This window comes from Perca flavescens, chromosome 17, assembly GCF_004354835.1.
Source record: "Perca flavescens isolate YP-PL-M2 chromosome 17, PFLA_1.0, whole genome shotgun sequence".
Taxonomy (NCBI): Eukaryota; Metazoa; Chordata; class Actinopteri; order Perciformes; family Percidae; genus Perca; species Perca flavescens.
Window position 1 is genome coordinate 24,080,208 of NC_041347.1, and position 19,713 is coordinate 24,099,920.

Here is a 19,713-nt window from a genome sequence, read left to right on the forward strand (position 1 = left end):
GGAAAACACCCAGGGTACGTACAACAGCTAATGTTCTATTGCTAATTCTACAGTGTCTGTTGACAACTGAAGATCCATACTGTATCATTTAAAGAACTTTACGCTGTGTGTCCATGACAAACTAAAACCCAATAGATAGGGGTGGCGCAGCTGAGCTTTGCCTCTTTAAACTACATCTTCCACTGACATCAAGGACAACATGTACAGTACATCTGGGGTCCATTTACAAGGCAGCACCAATCTCATACATCACAGGCATGTAGTCGACTGTTATAAGTAGGATAACGGCAATACAATCTAGCAGAAGGGGAATGAGAGCCACAATAACATGTCGATAATATTTAAGAGGGACAAATCCCTCATTTAGTGCGCACCAGGACATGAGAGGGCAGAGCCAGAGCAAGGGAGTTGAGGTATTTTCCCCACTCAGTTTTGTTCTGATCCTGATCAGACAACATAATGGCCTTGTTTCCCTTTCCTCCGATGTCAGGATCATCCCTCTATTTGTTTATTCATCAATCTCTCTGTCCCGCTATCCCGTCCCCAACCGTCCTATTTTATCTATGAAAATCGCTTATCTGCCTGCCCTGCCTCTCTCTCTCTTTCTCACACTAATCTACAGGGCTTACAGCAGGACTTAAGATAACAAAGATATAAATATTCATAAAATATTCAGGTCAGATGAGCTACAATAAAAAGAGGTTGGTAGAGTTACATCCTTCATCACCTTTGTTGCTCATGACAGTCGTGCAGATGTCATCCTGATTTTTATTGAAATATTCTTTGTCAGGCAGCTCCTCTTTTCTATTGAAAACTAATGCAGCCAGGAAAATCAAATACAAATACCACTTTTCCATTCATGTATGAGTTTGCATACCTGTGAAAAAGCTGGAATCAAAGAATTTTTAGTTTTGTCTTAAAGAATTACTCAAACCGACTAATCGATTATCAAAATAGTTGGCGATTAATTTAAGAGTTGACAACTAATTGATTAATCCTTGCAGCTCCATTTACAATACTATGAAAGACTCTGTGTGTGTGTGTGTGTGTGTGTGTGTGTTTACCTCAATGATCTTACGAGCCTCACGGTAGCGGCCTGTCTGCAAGAATGCGAAGAACAGATCATACAGCATGGTCATCTCGCCTCGCTCCTGACTAACAAAGTCCATGGCTGAAGAGAAAGACAGAGAGGCAGACAGACAGACGGGAAAACAGAAAAGAGAAAGTTCATGAATTTAAAAAAAAAAAAAAAAAAAAAAAGCCTGCAAGGTGAACAAAGACACCGCACACTTCATCTTTTCCTTCGGATTCAATTATTTGGCACAATGTCCCAGGCACAAAGCAGCCATATCAAGTCTGCTCTCAAACAAACACACCGAGGATGAAAGCCTAAGCTCTCAAGGTAAACTTGCTATAGCGCTCAGCATTATCGACGCTCTCTGTCCAGGTACCCCCCCACACACACACACACACACACACACACAGAAAGAATAATCCTTACTTACGGTCATCTGAAGTCAACAGAAAGAATTTAATTTATTCAGGAACTCATTCATGGTTTTAAACCTAATGTGGACACATTTGTAGTCAAGTTTCAGATTCAAGTTTGACTAAATTCAAATAGTATTTTCTCCATTAAAATCCTAATTTGACGCTTTTTTGGAAGGCAGACCCACATTTGCTCATTAATTGCACTAATTAATCACTTTTCCTCCTCCACATCCCAGGTTCCTGTACACTTCACCATGACAGAAACCTCCAGGTTAAAAGCACGTATTGTACGATAACCTTTTCTTGTTTCAAAGTAGTTGAGCAGTTGCTATGGTTGCCAGAACCTCGCAAAAACACAATTTTCTTTTTTTTTTCCTGTTGGTGCTTGAACTCAAACCAAGGTCAGACATGTGAGTCAAGATCTTTTGACAAGGCATGTTTTTAGAGTGTTTTGGGCTGCTGAAGGCCAGTCTGTTGGAAGTCTGCACATTTTGATAGTTCCAGTACATTTCTGGTTTTATTTCTGATGTGTATTGTAACAGGCTGTAGCACTCAACATGTACTCACAATGCTCTACTCAGGTCGAGTGTGACTCAAGGTTTATGTCATGAGTCATCCCTCTCTCCTGCTTTATATGAGGGAGTGGGATGCAAAATCATTTGTTATTTCAAGATCCCGTTGTGGTTAGTTGCCACTGGTTTACATGCCTCATGTGTCTGTTTTTGAGTGTGCAGTGCCTGACTCTAAGGGTCTGTCACCTTTCAGGGGAGGGAAGGAGGTAGAGAGGTGCTTCACTGCATGGTTTCGACCTTTACGTACTCCAGAGCCACTTGCCCCTGCGGCACATTGAACTTGATCTTTTCATCGCACTTCTGTCGACATACAGGGAGACCGTTCAAAACGTGATCGCCCGACGTGCTTCACCACGACCCCGGTCTGAAGTTTTCTCACTCTCTGGTCCTCTCACACACTCTTGGAATTGTTGGCGCTCGTTACGTGCGTGTTTAATGCAAACACTGCACTGGCACTTTAGATTATTTTGCCCCACACAGATAAACGAATAATAGGTTAGAGTCAACCAGGAGAAGTTTGAAAAACTATTAGAATATGTCTGCGAGAAGCGGTGACAGTGTGTCCTGCTATTCTGAACTTCAATGAAGCCATTTTGACATAAATGAGACATATAATAAGCCTTTAAGGGAGTGCAATGTTTGTACATAAAAAAATTAAAATAAATAAAAAAATAAAAAAAGAATCTGCGGCATCCTGGTGGCCTCTGGGTTTAAGATGCGGACCAAAAGAAAAAGTGGGAATTTTTGTTGCATGTCATTCCTTCTGTGTCCTGTAATTTATGTTGTCTCTATACTGTGAATCTTTTAAATAAGGCATAAAAAGCTACCCAAAAACACCTAGTCATGGTTCGATGAAATTATCTGGGTAACGTAGGGATCCTACAGGAACTTTTTGTTGACCATACTGCTTAAGAAACCTGGCCTAAATTATCTTTACATTTGTTGTATGATTGATCAATTAGGGTTTAGTATATTAAATGTCCAGAACTCAAAGTGACGTCTTAATAATTAGCTTTTTTTTTTTTTTAAAAACCAGCAAATGCTTGTCTGGCTAACTACTAAAATTAATAAATCAGAATTGTCAATAAATGTTCTTATGATGTACTAATTGTTTTAGCACCAGATTGATGGATCATTAAAAAAAAATGACTGTACAAATGTGTAACCTTTCTGCAGCAGTTCGGTGTCTCCTTTCTCCACCAGAGCAACAACTATGTCGTGGATGCGAGGCAGGTGGTTGTAGCGCTTCTGACACTCCAGTGCTGCTTCTAGAGCTCCAGACAGGTCTTTACTGCAGGCATGGGACACAACACACACACAAAACACACACACACACAAATACACAGAGAGGGAGAGAGAGCGGGTTAGATGTCAGGTCTGTCCAGTCAGTCATGTACAGGATTGTGTTGGTAGAGAATAGTGTATCATGGGGTGTTAACCCTGTGACCTGCTATTCAAGCACTATGAACCTTCGCAACAATACAGGCCTTTGAATGCATGACAGCACAACTGTAGGTGATGAAGCCTTTTGGCCCCAATAGATCATTCTCACACACTCAGGCACTCTCTCACACACACCTGTCAGCGAGGGGCTAATGTCTCTCTGGACAGGCTTTTAGAGGGGGAAGCAATACAACAGACAAAAGGACTTGACTGATCTTTACCCTCTGTGCTCAGCTCCTCTTGTGCCTTCCAACTTCTCTTACTATCTCTCCTCTTTTGTCCTCTCCAACCCTCTTTAACCTCCCCTCATTTCCTCGTCTCATTTCCCTTTCCTCCTGATCTTCTCTCTCCTCCTTCCTTCCGTCTCCTGCCCATCTTCCTTTTGATTTCATGCTGTCAGCACTGACTCCCCATCTGATGACCTTGCCCCCCAGCTGAGCAATTTAGCAGAAATATGGCAACAACATCCCCCCCAAGCTAGCTTCCTACGTCTCATGTCATCCTTTTCTTGCTCAATCTATCCTCCTATCCTCCCGAGTGGACAAACACACAAAAGAGCGCATAAAGGGAGGATGAGTGCGCCTGATGGAGTGATAACGAGAAAAGTAGAGACAGAGATAGCGAAAGGAAGCAAGAGAACGAGTAGCTGAGAGAAGGGGGAGTGAGAGAGAGACCACTTCAATCCCCTCTATTGTGACAGCGCTGCCATCAATCTGTTGATTGGGTAATTACCATGTCAATCACACAGAGGTCAAAGCAGAAAGGGCACCTATGGGGGGGAAAGGGGGCAGAGAAAGTGAATGAGAAACAGACGGATAGACAGAGCGTGAGAGAAACCGATTGAGAGTGAACAGGTATAATTTCTGAAGTGTTTTCTCCTCTAATCAATTAGACAAGTGGAAAAGAGAAATATGCCCCAAAAGACCAACAACCCGAAAAAAAAAAAAAAAAAAAAAACAGGAAATGGTATGACCTTGAGTGTGGCTTCTGTGAGGCAGTAGCAGAAGAGAGCGATGAAGGGAGGAGGAATGGAGTGATTAGCGGTGGAAGGTAAAGAGGTCCGCTAATTGAAATGAAGAGGGACAACATTATTCAGCAGCGCCAGTCAAGAGGCTGTTCAACTGCACAACAGTCTGATTCAACAACACAGAAGAGAGACTAAGAGATATTTGAAAATGAGAGAAAGAGTGTGGAGATAGAACAAGACCGAGGGAAGAGCAGTCCTGGGTACGCAATTTACTCCAAAAATGAGACAAGGATGGAGGAGAAAAAAAGCTGTTTGTAATAAATGTAATGTGGCTTATATGCACAAATACCTTAACTGTTGTGGTATGGTGCCTGTGGCTTTTTACACTGGAGCCATTTCTGCATGTTGTAGCCAAGTCATGTTTGGTGGATGTTTCGAAACTCCTCCACATCCGTTTCATCCTTTCTATCTGTCCACCCTAATTCTTTCCTCCATCACACCTTCTTACAATTCCTCCATCCTAATGAGACATCTTAAAAAAAAAATCCCATCACTCTTGGCAAAAAAAAAAAAAAAAAAAAAAAAAAAAAAAAAAGGCCTGGCGTTGCAATTACACCCCCTCTGCCTTCCTCCCCTCTCCCCTTCTCTCTCCGCCCACTGATCCACCCCAAAAAAAGAGCTAAGGATGTCGAAAGATGGATAATTTCCCCTAGGTACAATTTAACTGTCACTTTGCGTTGCCATTTACTGCGGCGCACAGCCCTGTTAATGTCCTCAACTTTGCATGTCAGCCACTTTCCAGCCAATTAAGCCCTAAAAAAAAAAAAAAAAAAAAAAAAAAAAAAAAAAAAAAAAAAAAAAAAAAAAAAAGGGAGCGCTTTGCTCAGTGGAAACCTGAAGGATTAGACAAGGAAACTCATTTTACCTCATGTCACTTCCCTCCCCTATTTTTCTCTCTCTCCGTCCCACTCTTTTGTTCGGAGGAGATCGGCAGGCCTGTTATCAAGCCACTGTCCTTGTGTGGGGGAGGACGAGGAGTCTGTGTCTCCAAACGCAAATGAGACTGCAATCATGACACCACTAGCCCACTGTTACATGTGTTGAAGAATGGCACTTACTAATGTTTACGTCAGCATCTACACAGGTAAATTCTCACATGATGCAGTTACCCAAAACCTACATGACTGTGTGTGTGTGTGTGTGTGTGTGTGTGTGTGTGTGTGTGTGTGTAAAAAAAGGTCTTAAAGCTGCATTTATTGATTATTTTGGCAACTAAGGGGCAGTTGGACTGCAAACATATTATCATATATTACCTTATAATGTTGATATGGCAAATGTGTTACTTTTATTTTGGAGTTAGTTTGGTTCCGTTTTGGTCTCCACCAACCTTAGGGAAATCTCTGACTCTTTAGCAACAATATTACATTTCTGTCTGCCAATTTGGTGATTGGCAGGCAGTATACTGTTTTTTTTTGTTGCTTTTTAACACAAAACTCTATGTACACACAACATGAGACAGTAGAAAAGAGTGGAAGTGAATAAGCTATTCCTTCCTCCAAGCCACTCATCTCCCATCAGCTCTCTAACCCCCCTCCCAACTCCTCCTCCTCTATTGCCACCATCTCTTATCATACGTGTCCTGCCAGCTCTTCATTTTGTTGGACTCATTAGCTATTCCTGTCGCTAATCACTTCCATAATGATGTGGCAATCTGGACTAGCATAGTAGCAGGTTAGCACACACAACACTGAGCGGATGGACATGAAGGCTAACGGGGCGGCACATATGATGGGCTGTCAAGGGCTAATCTGCCGGAGAAGTGTTCATTAAGTCATTAGCGCTGACGCAGCGATGAGACGGGTGCAGGCGGGAGAGATGCCTGCTTTGTCCTCTTTTATCACTTCCCTCCATCCCTCCTCTTCCCTACTGTCTGTTTGTCCCCTGACTGACGGAATGAAGAGGTGGAGACGAACCGATAAAGATAAAAGACATAAAAGAGAAGAGAGCGAGGAGATAGATTCAAGTGGAGCGCAAAAGTCAAGTGTTCCATCCATCTTCGTCCGCTTATCCGGTATCGGGTCGCGGGGGGGGGAAGCTCCAGCAGGGGACCCCAAACTTCCCTTTCCCGAGCAACATTAACCAGCTCCAACTGGGGGATCCCGAGGCGTTCCCAGGCCAGGTTGGAGATATAATCCCTCCACCTAGTCCCGGGTCTTCCCCGAGGCCTCCTCCCAGCTGGACGTGCCTGGAACACCTCCCTAGGGAGGCGCCCAGGGGGCATCCTTACCAGATGCCCGAACCACCTCAACTGGCTCCTTTCGACGCGAAGGAGCAGCGGCTCTACTCCGAGCTCCTCACGGATGACTGAGCTTCTCACCCTATCTCTAAGGGAGACGCCAGCCACCCTCCTGAGGAAACCCATTTCAGCCGCTTGTACCCTGGATCTCGTTCTTTCGGTCATGACCCAGCCTTCATGACCATAGGTGAGAGTAGGAACAAAAACTGACCGGTAGATTGAGAGCTTTGCCTTCTGGCTCAGCTCTCTTTTCGTCACAACGGTGCGATAGATTGAATGTAATACCGCACCCGCTGCACCAATTCTCCGACCAATCTCCCGCTCCATTGTCCCCTCACTCGCGAAATGTTGACTATTTCCAAGGCTTGACAACCAGACAGCTAAAATACCAGCAGTTAGCTTGTTTACTTGTGTGTGTGTTCACTGCAGTATCTTTTGGACGAAGTACAACTGGCACTTGAATTGTGAACAGGGCTGCGGCAAACTGGTTTGCGTGTGTGTTTGTGTTTTGGCTGCTGTTGATGACTCTGGAGTAAATTAGCCTGCTAATCTCACAGAGGCAGTTATTAACGAGTGAACCTGGAAACTCTGTTGGTGCCAGAGACCAGACTTAACAGCAAAACAAACAGCGCCAGGGGAGCACTGGTGTGTGTGAGAGCATCTGAGCGCACGTGTGTGTGTGTGTGTGTGAGGTTCATGTGCAAAGAAGGTCTACCTCTACCGCAGCATGTACACTAGAGGTAACTTGTGTATATGAAAGCATGTGCAGGGCATGTATGTGTAGTGGCTGGTGCCTAACGACGCACTGCGTGGCTGTGGTAAATCCAGCAATTAGTGCTCTGTACATAATTAACATGCTAATGAGTTGATCTACTTAAAAGCTGCTCTGATAAATAGAACACACACACGCTGAATAACACGCATACTGAATAGATTTGAGGGGTGGGGCAATACCAGTGACCCCACAGCCAATGTTCTGTAACATTCATTTGCATATTTGCATTATGGGAAGAAGCATTGATGGCCATCTCTCGCCACACACACACACTTACACCTTGAAATAGAGCAGTGGGTGTTTCAGGAGATCAGGGGTGGGGGCGCATGGGTGAGGTTGCAGCTGGCGAATTCTCTAACAAACAAAACCAGGCTCCACACACACACACACACACACACACACACACACACGAGCAATTTCCGCATCCTCTCTCTGTCTGAATCGCTGACCCAGAATGTAACCTCAGCTATGATCATAGGGAGGGATGAGTGACTCATTGAGACACACATACATACACACACCTGGCGACTGGATTTGGCAGATGAAGACACAAATCTGAAAACAAAAGTGAGCTGGTTGGCTGGTTAGTGGAGAACTTCAGCCATAGAAAAACAACATACCGTAGGACAAATGAATGTTTTAACATTAAATCAGTGACTACATGGGCAAAGTGTGTACGTCTCTGTGTGTGTATGAATGTATGAATCAGTGTTTTTTGTGATTTGTAATAGTCCGTTTGTTTTACCTGTCCAGGTAGGCAGTAATGAGGGGTGAGCAGAGATTGGCGGTGGGCTTGGCCAGTCCAAGGGTGAAGATGGTGTCCTGCAGGCGTCTGATGGCGGGGGCGCCGCCCTTGGCCACCACGGCGTTGAGCGTGTGAAAGAGCATGGTGACGTGTGTGTCATTCATCACCACCTCTTTCTCTTTCATCTCCTTCAGGATGTCCACTGCCTCTGTGATGGGAGGCAAAGAGAGATGAAGACAGAAATTGTTGATGTGAAGAAATGATTCACATCAGTAACAACTCTCGGCATGTGTGAGGCTTTGGTGAGATTCTCAATCAAAAGTTGAAGTGACAGAGAGTCATTTAGAGGTAAAGACAAAAAGACAAATGAAAAGAACAAAAGACAAGGAGAAAGAGAGATTATGCATCGACATCAGGGAGCGAAAGCAAGAGGTGGGCAGAGCTTGGCTGAGAGAAGAGTAGGGTGTGTGAATATGATAAAAGGCCCCTTTAGCTAATTCCATGTGGGGAAAACAAACCCATATTAAAACAGCATTTTGTGCCCAGCAGGGATGCAAATCCAACCCCGTATAATGCCAACTCTGCACTAATTGCTACTTGCGCTTTTCTAAACGAGACTACAATTACCGGACCCCTACAATGGAGGCCGGCTTTTTGCCGTGGCCATGTGGAAAGCACTTGGGGGGCTAAATTATAGGTGTGCGGCGACAAGGGCCCGACGTGGCCCCCATGAGACCTTGGTAAGCGGGCTGAGGGGTGGATCAGTTTGGTCAAGTCCACCCGGTAATGGAGGGCTTTTTACCGGGCCACGCGCCCATCTGGCCAAAACTAGGGGCTAAATGGTGAAAAGGGAGCGTGTGTGTATATGTGGTGTACCAGGGTAAGGTAATTAAGATGTGTTTACTGTCTATTTAGAAAGCTGCTAATGGCCTGACAGCGATACAGCCGCTCTCCACCACAGATACTAATCTATACAGCATGACCAAGAGGAGGGGAGGAGATGGAGAGATGCAGAATATATTTGAATAATGTGTAGTAAGCCAGTCCTCCAACTGACGGGCAATATGGGCTCCTTGCTTCAAATTCACGTAACAGAAATGTCCTCAAGTAGGTGAAAGACTGTATCAAATACAGACACAAACAGAAAAGCAAATCAAGTTAGAGTGAACAAATGTGGGTCTAATGATACTAACACCTGGTAATATGACAAAACCCCTCAAACACGAGTGTCACTCTCTACTGGGAACCCACACACACGGTCTGAGGGACAGGGCCACTGGTGAGTGCTTTGGCACCCTAATTTCAGTCTCTCTCTCCATCTCTCCACCTCTCTGTGCCAGTTGTTATGGCGATGGGAACCAAAGGCTGTCACATATTTAATGGCACAGGGGAAAATAGAAGAAGGAGGGGTGGAATAGGGGCGACTAGGAATGGAAGAGACACTGCTAAACCGGGTGTGGGGGGTGTGTGTGTGTGTGTGTGTGATGATGTATTACACTTCTACCACCATTGTAATATGAATTTCTGAAATAAACACATCTTAAAAGGGCTAAAGCTCAGTTTAAACTACAGGAGTGGCATTTTTTTTTTTTTTGCCACCGAGAATACAAATAATCCATGTTTAAAAAGTCTCACAATTTCTATATGGCCAGGACAGAGACCAAATCTGGTGCACCAAAAACTCCAGAGACTATCTCTCCGTGGTCCTAAAACCGATAACAGTTGTCAAGTCTGTAATGTTTATCAGTCCATATGCAACTTATTCCCGCTCTCTGACTCTCTCCATGTCTCCCTTCCTCCCTCCTTCTATCCATACCTCTCTCCATCACTCTCTGACAGCCCCGCTAATCACTGAGACCAATGGCTTGGAGTTGATCTGCCCAAATGGAGCTACACCAGCTAATATTGGACCCCCCACCTGCCATCTCTCCCTTTATCCGTCCGTTTAGCCAGTATGCATATCCATCAGCTCAGCCGAGCATCGTGGCCAGCAAAGCGAGCCACATCACGAGACACACACACATCAAGAGATGGGTAGGCAGACAGGCCAGGTAAACAAACATCACACAGCCCAATGGTTGATCTAATGTTCCATCTCACACACACACACACACACACACACACACACACACACACACACACACACACACACACACACACACACACACACACACACACACACACACACACACACACACACACACACACACACACACACACACACACACACACACACACACACACACACACACACACACACACGCACACACGCCAGGGGTGCAAGGGTACAAAGAGACGCTTAGTGATAAAGAACATTTGTATTTAAAAAAGGTAGAAGGAGGAAAAGGGGGTGTTTGGGCCCATGTTGATACGTATATGTATGGCAAATTCACTGGGTCGCAGGATATTTTAAATTGGAAAATATTTATAGCCAAAGCAAGTTCAAACTGTTTCTACCTATTTAGAGGTAGCTTTTATTTTACATTTTTTTAGATTAGATTACAGGTTTCATTAAAAAGGTAATAACCAGAATGTTGGGTTTACCACTTGGCACTGGAGTTGGCAGTGGAAACAATTACTGAATCCCTACAAAACATGACCACATAACCAGCCTGTATCGGCTTTAAATTGTGTAAATCTAAAAGGAAGTTTTATGCAGGAGGTTTGAGTAAAAATATGATAGTAAACCGTGTGGATGTCACATTAGTTGTTACTTATAACTAAATACTTGTAAGCTTAATTCAACTCAAAGGGTTTTACAGCTCTTCAGTTTGAACGGTTGCCATATGATCGGAGTTAGTTTATAACAAAAAGGAACTATTCATAGTAACACTGAAACAAAGAATAAAAATAAATAATACAATATTGTTTATCTTTGGTATGGATAGCAGCAATGACTTGGATAAAAATATGTTAATTTAAAAAGGGATTCAGCGTGACTGAGGGGTTTGCATATGGGGCGGATGGCCAGATCAGCAACTCACAGGTACATATTATTTTGAGGGGAACCTGGGACCCAGTCTCTTTATGATGTACTGTTTTATGTATGGTTTCGGTTGTGGTTGGATGATAAAGGTGAGCTTGTAACGAATGTGGATGCTTCGATGCTTGTCATGCTTAACAGGTCAGGTACGTTATGAATTTGTGAGTGTATTGGGTTCACTTTACAGACATGTATAACCATTTCTATTTTTGTCTTTGTTTTGCATTTAAGGCTAACATGAAAGATCTAAGTTTTATATATTTTGTGAAAATTAATGGATAAGTGTGCTACTGTTTTTTACACTCATCTTCCACAAAAAAACACACACACACACACACACACAAAGAGAGGGAACGTTAGATAGATGGATGTATGGACAGATGTGAAGATTCAAGAACCATAAGGGAGACGAGGAGTGAGCATCAGAGGTTGGAGAGATAGTGGAAGGAAGGCGATATAAGGATGAAGACAAATAGGATCAAGTGAGTTAAAAACAAAAGTTGACTGGTGAGGTGGGATGGGAGGCTTTGAACCCAGGGCAAAATCAACAAAGCCATTAGAGAGGGTGAGAAATAAAGCAAGATGCCAGGAGACATGATCTCCAGCTGGGGCTGGTGTGTGCTAGGAGCCAGGCGGACCAGTGGCTGGGTGGGGAGAGGCTAACATCAAGGTTAGCCATGTGTGCTAATGTGGCTGACAAGCGTCCCCTCCATATGCACACTCTGGCTAATGGCAAATGCGTTAGCGCTGCCTATACACACCCCAAAACACACACCCAAACGGACACACCAACAGTCTTGCCCGGCAATTGCCTTTTGCCTGAATTCACATGCAAATGTGTGTGTGTGTGTGTGTGTGTGTGTGTGTGTGTAAAATGCTCAAGCACTTCGGCTGACATGATCTGCCATTAGCATCAAGGCGGATTTCAATAATTCTAGAAAAATACACACAGTCCTGTAATTTTCCCCCTCTCTCATTTCTCACTGACGGCGGGTGTGTATATGTGTGTGTGTGTGTGTGTGTGTGTGTGTGTGTGTGTGGGCGGGGAGATGACATGCTTCAAGACAGAGCGGGGGAGAGAGGGTCAGATAGAGAGACAGAGACAAAGACAAAGACATAGAGAGGGGAGGAGAGGACAGACAAGGGAAACATTTTGCCTGTCATTGTGTGCAGAAAGCAGAGCGGCAAAACTGATGGTAATTGGGTCTTCGGTGGGCTGAAGGAAACCCACCGTAGCATTCTGAAAATGGCCGCCTAATGTGGTTTGAGGGAGGGAGAAAGACAGACTGTAGGACCTTAGTGCAAGTGGGATTGGTCAATTAATTAATCAATTTAAAGTTACAAACTATTTTGATAATGGATTAATAGTTTTAAATCCTTCAAGCCAAACTGCTATTGAATATCTTTTGTTTTAGACAAAACAAGCAGTATGAAGAAGGTACCTTGGCGCTGAGAAGTTGTGTTTTATGTTAACTGACACTTTAGAGACTAAATGACTAATAAAAGAAATTGGCAGAATAATCATAATCATTAGTTGCAGTCGTAGGGGAACTTACCCTCCACTTTGTCGTTCTTGGAGAGGGCCTTAACCAATGCGATGTATTTACTGGCATCCAGAACGACTGATGAGTCCTTACGAGTCCTAAGGAAAGAGACAGAGAGGACGAGAGACAGACTAGATTAATGTATTCCACTTACAGTAATGCAACTTATCTATTGTACGCTCTGCTGTTGGGACTTCAGTCTGATGTTGGTACCAGGTGGTGAGTGAAGAGAAGGAAACGGAGGAAGGGAGAGTTTCCTGTGTTTTAGCCAGTCAACAGAGCGACTGGACCCTGCATTAATGTCTCCCCCAATACCACTCAAGTTAAACATTAATGGCCTACTACTGGTTGCAGCGCTACCGTGTGTGTGTGCGTAGAGTATTTGTGCATGTATCCTGTTTCACTCACATTTCCCTCTTCAGGTTGAGCGCCTCCTCCACATTGTCGTGGCGACAGCACAGGTTGATGAGGGTGGCAAAGCCGCCGACTGTCATCTCCTCTTCGTGCTGCTGCTTCAGCTCAAGGGCGCGCTGCAGGTTCTGATCAGACAACAAAACTCAGAAACTCAAAAAAAAAACACAGGACTAAAACACACAGACAAAGAAACTAATTTCAAGAAAAAGAAGAGGGTTTGTGAGACTCCTACCTCCTCGGCACAAAGAGTCTGGATGGCTTGTTTGAGAACATTGCCTAATGGTTTGTTCTCTGCCTTCAGCTCAGCAAGTTTCTTCTCAAGTGCCAACACCTTACCCTCAATTCCCTGATGAAGACAGATAGGGGTTGAACACATGTACATGACCAAATACATACATGCACGACCTTATGACACAAGCTTGTACTAACAGACCCAAAATACTGTCATGCATGAACAGTCATCTCCACATAAGAGTTCTGTTTTAAGTTTAAATTACCGAGAGAAGAAATATATATTCATACAAAATGACACACATTAAAGTAAATTATGAGGCCAACTGTGGTGTTACATTCATTCCTATTTTTTTTGCAAATTCAATTCAAACATGAAGTTCAAGCAAAATTCAAACAATACAAGCTGAGAGCTAGCTAGATAGACAGTTATTTATTCAAATTGAAAAATAATTATGTTGCATCTCATAGTATTTTTTACTCTTCATTTCAAACTGTCCTACTTACAGTGACACGGGAAACAGCTGACACAGAGCCATTGGACACTCGGTCTTTGGGGTCCACCAAAGCAACCACGTCCTGACACACACACACACAGGTAACATTTCACGTCATTAAGGCAACTATAATAACAGTACAGAAAACTTAAGTAGCACAATCATCGTATTGTGCCTTTGGCTGTTCAGTTTGTCAACTCTACTCATGCTTTTCTCAAGTGATCCTCAAGAATCTTAAAGCTTTATGATAAAACATCAGTAAGTAATACTGCATTGGGAACATTTTAACTATATATGCAACAGTAAAAGACTGGAGATCAGGGTCTGCACCTTGGTGAGCTCTGGGACATGGTAGGACTCCAGAAGGTTCTTGATGCCTCTGTAGATGTTGCCTGAAATGGTTATGTTCTGCAGAGAAACCAAAGGAAGAAAATTAACATAATCAAAGCACTGATGAGCTCTTAGCACAACAGGAGCTGAACCTGCTTCATTTTTGTGTGTTAAAATGTTCATAGTTAAATTTGAACAGTAGCTGAATGTAAACGTATTAAGTTTTAATAGCATGTAGTAGTTTAACTCAGCCACGGCGCCATTTAAAAGCTGTCACAGAGCTTGTGTTTGAATTTGTAGATAAATAATTGCTGAAAATAAAGCTGCATTGAGATGCTGGTGGATGATTTTTGCAGATGCAAATCAGAATTAACCTAGGCAGTTTTCCTACGCTGATATCTAAAATGTTCACTGAATTGTTTCTTCACTTAGATTGTTTTGGGACTTTTTAGGGACTTCAAAAATGTTTCACATTGGACCAGGAAACCATTTTACTGAACTCCAAATGGCCAGTTAAGACGTGACCTTTAACAAAAAGTGTAAAACGTGATTTAATCTTCCACAACATGTTTGGATGTCCCAACTCAAACCTTCACTCCTTAGAAAAGGAGCGCGGAGAGGAGGTCATGTGTTCTGTAGTGCGTTTGTGTATATTGTGCGAGTTGGATTACACACTGCAAATCATCTCAGATCAGTATGTAAGCTCCTTTGAAGCGGCAAGGTTATGAATGAACTGGATATATAGTATATTAGTGTATGAATGTTTGTTTTCAGTAACCTCACGTCAGTGTGTGTGTGTACCTGAGCCTGTAGTTGATTGAAGTATTTGCGCAGTTTGTCTTCCTGTGCCTGCACCTCTCCCTCCGACATGCTGTCGATCACATTGTACAAGAAGTAGGATGCCGCTTCTGCAGGGAACGACCACACACACACACACACGTTGTCTTGGGAATACATTTCATTTGCCACTGTGTCACTCACTGGATCCATTTGTGCATTTATACTATTTTTCTGTAACCTCTGCAGAGTGTGTGTTTGTCTTTCTGCTGACAGAGGCTGCTTTTGGGCTGGAGTGTGAGTGAATGTGCAATGGCTGGCAGTGACAGCTTCCCCCTACTTCAACTCTCAGACACACATACGCAGATGTCGTCTAATGGGATGTGACATGGATAACAGTCTCCATCGCTCCCACCAGCACAAACACCAGTTTCAATACTGGGGACCGCGTGACACACGCACTGACATCAACGCTCCACACACATGGGCCAGCTATGGACGCCGCTTGGCAGTCACACACACACACACACACACACACACACACACACACACACACACACACACACACACACACACACACACACACACACACACACACACACACACACACACACACACACACACACACACACACACACACACACACACACACACACACACACACACGCTTCATGACGAGAAGTGGGCCGGTCAGCAGTATTTTGTTACTGAGACTGAACATAAAACACACACAGACACACTGGGCATCTTTCTGTCATCAGCATTTTAGTTCGAAGCTGTGAGAGAATACATGATGGATGACACACGCACACACACATCCTCCCTTTTCTTGCTTTTTCTCACCTAGACAAACACACCCACGTCTTGCATACAAGGAGACTGTCAGATATGAATGTCCTGACTTGAGAACAGTGTGTAGAAATGTTTCCTTACCAGAAGCCTTGGAGCTTCCTTTAGCGAAGCGCTCATCTTTGTACAAAAGCTCAGTAATCTGGGGAAAAAAAAAACAGGTGGTACAAAGATTTTACTTTAAAAGCTCACAGGAGAGAAAAGTACGAGTATGAGAAGGAAAACATCACCAGGGTTAAATTGCCCAAAAGGCAATCCAATATTAAACTTTTTTTTTCTTTTTTTTTAATGCATGTGTTATATTAACCCTTAAACCACTACATTTTGTAGTAGTTTTGTTATGTATGTGAATGAATTGTGTGTTATTATGTCTGCAAACCATCTAGCCTAAAATTGCCCCTTGAGGGATGAATAAAGTATTTTTAAATCAGTTATATAGCCATCCTAAACATTTATTTATTTATACGTTCAGTGTGCCATAAGGAGATTTGGATAAAAGGCAGCAGATGGCATTTGTCATATTGTATATTCTTTCTAAATGTAACTTGGTATGTAGCAGATGGTGAGTAAATTGGTTATCATAGCTACTTTGTTGTGAGGAATAAGCCATCATACTGCACTGTGTACAGCTGAAGAATCATCTAATGCCTTATATACTTAAAATAGTTTTCACTTTAATGATTTTCTTTATAAAGTGTTCCCTCTTTTAAATGTAGGCTCTTTGTCTGGATCTTCAGTTACTAAACTATTTGAAATTAAAATTAGAAACCTTGTTCTGTACTGGTATAAAATTCTACAAAGGCACTCAAACGATGCGAGCACATTCACATCTTACCTTCACCATGCTCTCCACATCAGAAGACCTGCAGGGGGCAGTAGAGGACAAGACATTAGCACCCAGTCGACATGCACCACCAGGGGGTCAACAAGTTTCCAACGTGTCAGGGTGAATGTGCAATTTGCTCCTAAGTGAGGGTACGTTTTGCTTTTAGGCCACAAAACATAAAAAAATACATCTCTTTAAAAGAAGCACTTCCACCACACACACACTTTCAACATGGATTTATTCTCCTCTCCCAGGTCTTTCTACACGGTTTTATACATTAGGAGTTTAAAACAAATCTATTTTTTTTCATTTAAAGAAATGTTTTCCTAATTTATCCCCCATTTGGAATATAAATACACTACATAAATGTTTGAGATAAACAACTTTAGATTAAATTATTTTTGTAGGCAAATGGGATTTGATTCAAGTAACCATAATCATAATAATAATGAATATATGAGTGAATGAATGTCATGTCGCCATAGCTACTGAATTGACAGTGTAGTACAATATAATAAGGCAAGAAAGGGCGACAGATTTTTTCAGTTTGACACTATCCCACAGTACAAGAGGAGAGACGGCAATACAAAAGCCTGAGAAACCACAAAAGACATACTCTCAAACACACAGGCTAAATGATGACAAAGTGTGACATTTCTGGCGTTGTCAGCTAGTTGGTGGTGGAGAGGAGGAGAGAGGGGGAGATGAGAGATGAAGGGAGGAGAGAAGAAGAGGTCTTTAATGATTAAATTATCCCCTGACCTTGTCTTTGACAGGGGCAGGTCCCACATTGCAATGACACAACGCACACACACAGACACACATACACACTCCAAGTGACAAGCCCAATTATGACCCTGTCAGGCAACCTAACAGTCAGAGGAGTGTGTAGGTGTGTGTATGTGTGTGTTAATGCAATGAGAGCAAAGCAAATGGAGAAGAGGGAGCGAATTCGTGAAGGAATATTTAAAAAAAGGGCGCACCATATACACAGAAAAGACACGCCAAATTCTGCACAAAAATCTTTTTTTTATATAAATTTATTTTAAATAAAATAAAAATAACATTTTAAATACATTTTTTTTATGGTTTTGAAATAATGACTCTCGTGCAATCGTGCGTCTGCGGTTACTACCGACGTTTTCCTTGAAAAAATGAGATACCACATAATCTTTACTTTATCCATTATGTTAGTTCATCATGAACATCCATTGAGTTAATCAGCACATCAGCTACAACAAAGAATGTATTGGCTGAATGTTTGGCTTTTTAGTAGTAGAAATAACTTTGGCCCCTGCAGACAAGTCAGCACTTTTCTCTTTGACTCACATCCAGCCTCGCTCAGGGGCCGGAGTGTTTTTGTGTGTGTGTAGTGTTAAACTGTAAATATTCATAAACGCCCCCTCCACAAAAGCCCACGGGTCAGACCCTAGTCCTAAGGATAACTCTGTGTGTGTGTGTGAGAGTTTGTGTGAGTGTGAGTGAGAGTGTGTGTGTGTGCATGCATGCGTGTAGTGTTAAACTGTAAATATTCATAAACACCCCTTCAACAAAAGCCCACAGGTCAGACCCTGGTCCTAAGGCTAACTGTGTGTGTGTGTGTGTGTGTGTGTGTGTCTGTGTGTGTGTGTGTGTGTGTGTGTGTGTGTGTGTGTGTGTGTGAGTGAGATGGAGAGTGCGAGAGAAAGAGAGAGTGAGATCAGTAGGGGGGTCCGGGTATGAGGGGCAGTGGTGGGCATCTGCTAATTTACATATCTCCCACGGTGCTTTGGGAGCGAGAGCTGAGGGATGACTGCCTCCATATGCATGAGGCAGCCGCGTGTGTGCATTTCCCTCCAGCTGCCCACACACGCACACAGACGCTGTGGATGGTGTGATAGGCTGCACATGTCATAGTCATAGCATATGCCACGGTGGGCTCCATAGTGCTACAGGCCTCCCTAAAAACGCCAGTCAGGAGTTATGAGGCCAAATATGGAGAAATATATATCAAATGATGGAGAACACATTTAGACATAAATAGACGACAGGCTAATTAACTCACTTTCTGAAGCCCAGGATGAGGCTGCCGCGGAAAATACTGAGGTCCAACGAGGGGCAGGAGGGATCAGACACTGGAAAACAGAGAGTTGACAGACAGATAAGGGATTAGAGAGAAAGAAAGAGAAAAGACAGCAACAGCTTGTGGATTGATCAAGGTCAAGGTGTAATTGTATGTGGAATATGTCCTAGCAACAGAAATCTAAGCTAGAAGACAAATATCATTGAATTTGTATTGTACACACGCACTAAAAGTTGCTAAATAACTTCTAGGAGCTGCAGAGTAAAACGCCTCGCTCAAAAACACATCAAAGGTAGTTCTGACAAAGAGACTAGTATGTGTCTTTCCCCATCCTCACCTCCCCAGCCAGGAGTCAAACTGGTAACCAGTCAGTCAAATGCCTATTTCTTTAACCAGCACACCAAGTAAAAATAAAATGAATAGGATTTTCACGGCTGCCATTTTCATTAATGATTATTCTACCAATTACCTTTTAGATTGAGTTTGAGGGGCAGTGGTGGGAATCAAATTAATAAACGTTTCATCTATAATAGGTTGAAAAAATAGCCAGTTTATAGTACCCACGGTCACATCTTTTAAATTGTTTGATTTGTGTGACTAAAAGTCCAAATTCTTTAAATTTAAGCTGAAACCTGGAAAGGTTTGGCATTTTACTCACTGGAGGAAGCTTTTTGAGGGTGTGCTGTGTTTATGGCAATCTTGCATAGTGAGGGGTGGGGGGGGCTATTGTGGACACTATGAAATACATAAAACCGAGCAACATATGTGAAGAAGAGTGGTGGATGTTTGAGACTAAAATGAGATGAAAGACAGAAAACAGGAAGAATCATCTATAATTTAACAGCCTTCTCCATCCCGTCCCTCAGAGGTGCCTCTCTGATGAGCACAGTGTGTGTGTGTTAAAGCTGGTC

At 43.0% G+C, this 19,713-nt stretch overlaps 1 protein-coding gene across 1 annotated transcript in view; it reads right to left on the reverse strand.

Annotated features, from left to right (window-relative positions):
* Positions 1-19,713, reverse strand: part of lrpprc (leucine-rich pentatricopeptide repeat containing) — a 57,177-nt gene that overhangs the window by 24,286 nt on the left and 13,178 nt on the right. The window contains exons 14-25 of the mRNA XM_028603472.1: positions 18,785-18,854; positions 16,750-16,777; positions 15,999-16,056; positions 15,090-15,196; positions 14,289-14,366; positions 13,969-14,040; positions 13,463-13,576; positions 13,225-13,355; positions 12,829-12,914; positions 8,290-8,497; positions 3,230-3,354; positions 1,065-1,171 (exon numbers count right to left, since the gene is read on the reverse strand). Of these exons, the coding sequence (XP_028459273.1) occupies positions 1,065-1,171; positions 3,230-3,354; positions 8,290-8,497; positions 12,829-12,914; positions 13,225-13,355; positions 13,463-13,576; positions 13,969-14,040; positions 14,289-14,366; positions 15,090-15,196; positions 15,999-16,056; positions 16,750-16,777; positions 18,785-18,854 (1,184 nt within the window). The remainder of the gene's footprint in view (positions 1-1,064; positions 1,172-3,229; positions 3,355-8,289; positions 8,498-12,828; positions 12,915-13,224; positions 13,356-13,462; positions 13,577-13,968; positions 14,041-14,288; positions 14,367-15,089; positions 15,197-15,998; positions 16,057-16,749; positions 16,778-18,784; positions 18,855-19,713) is intronic.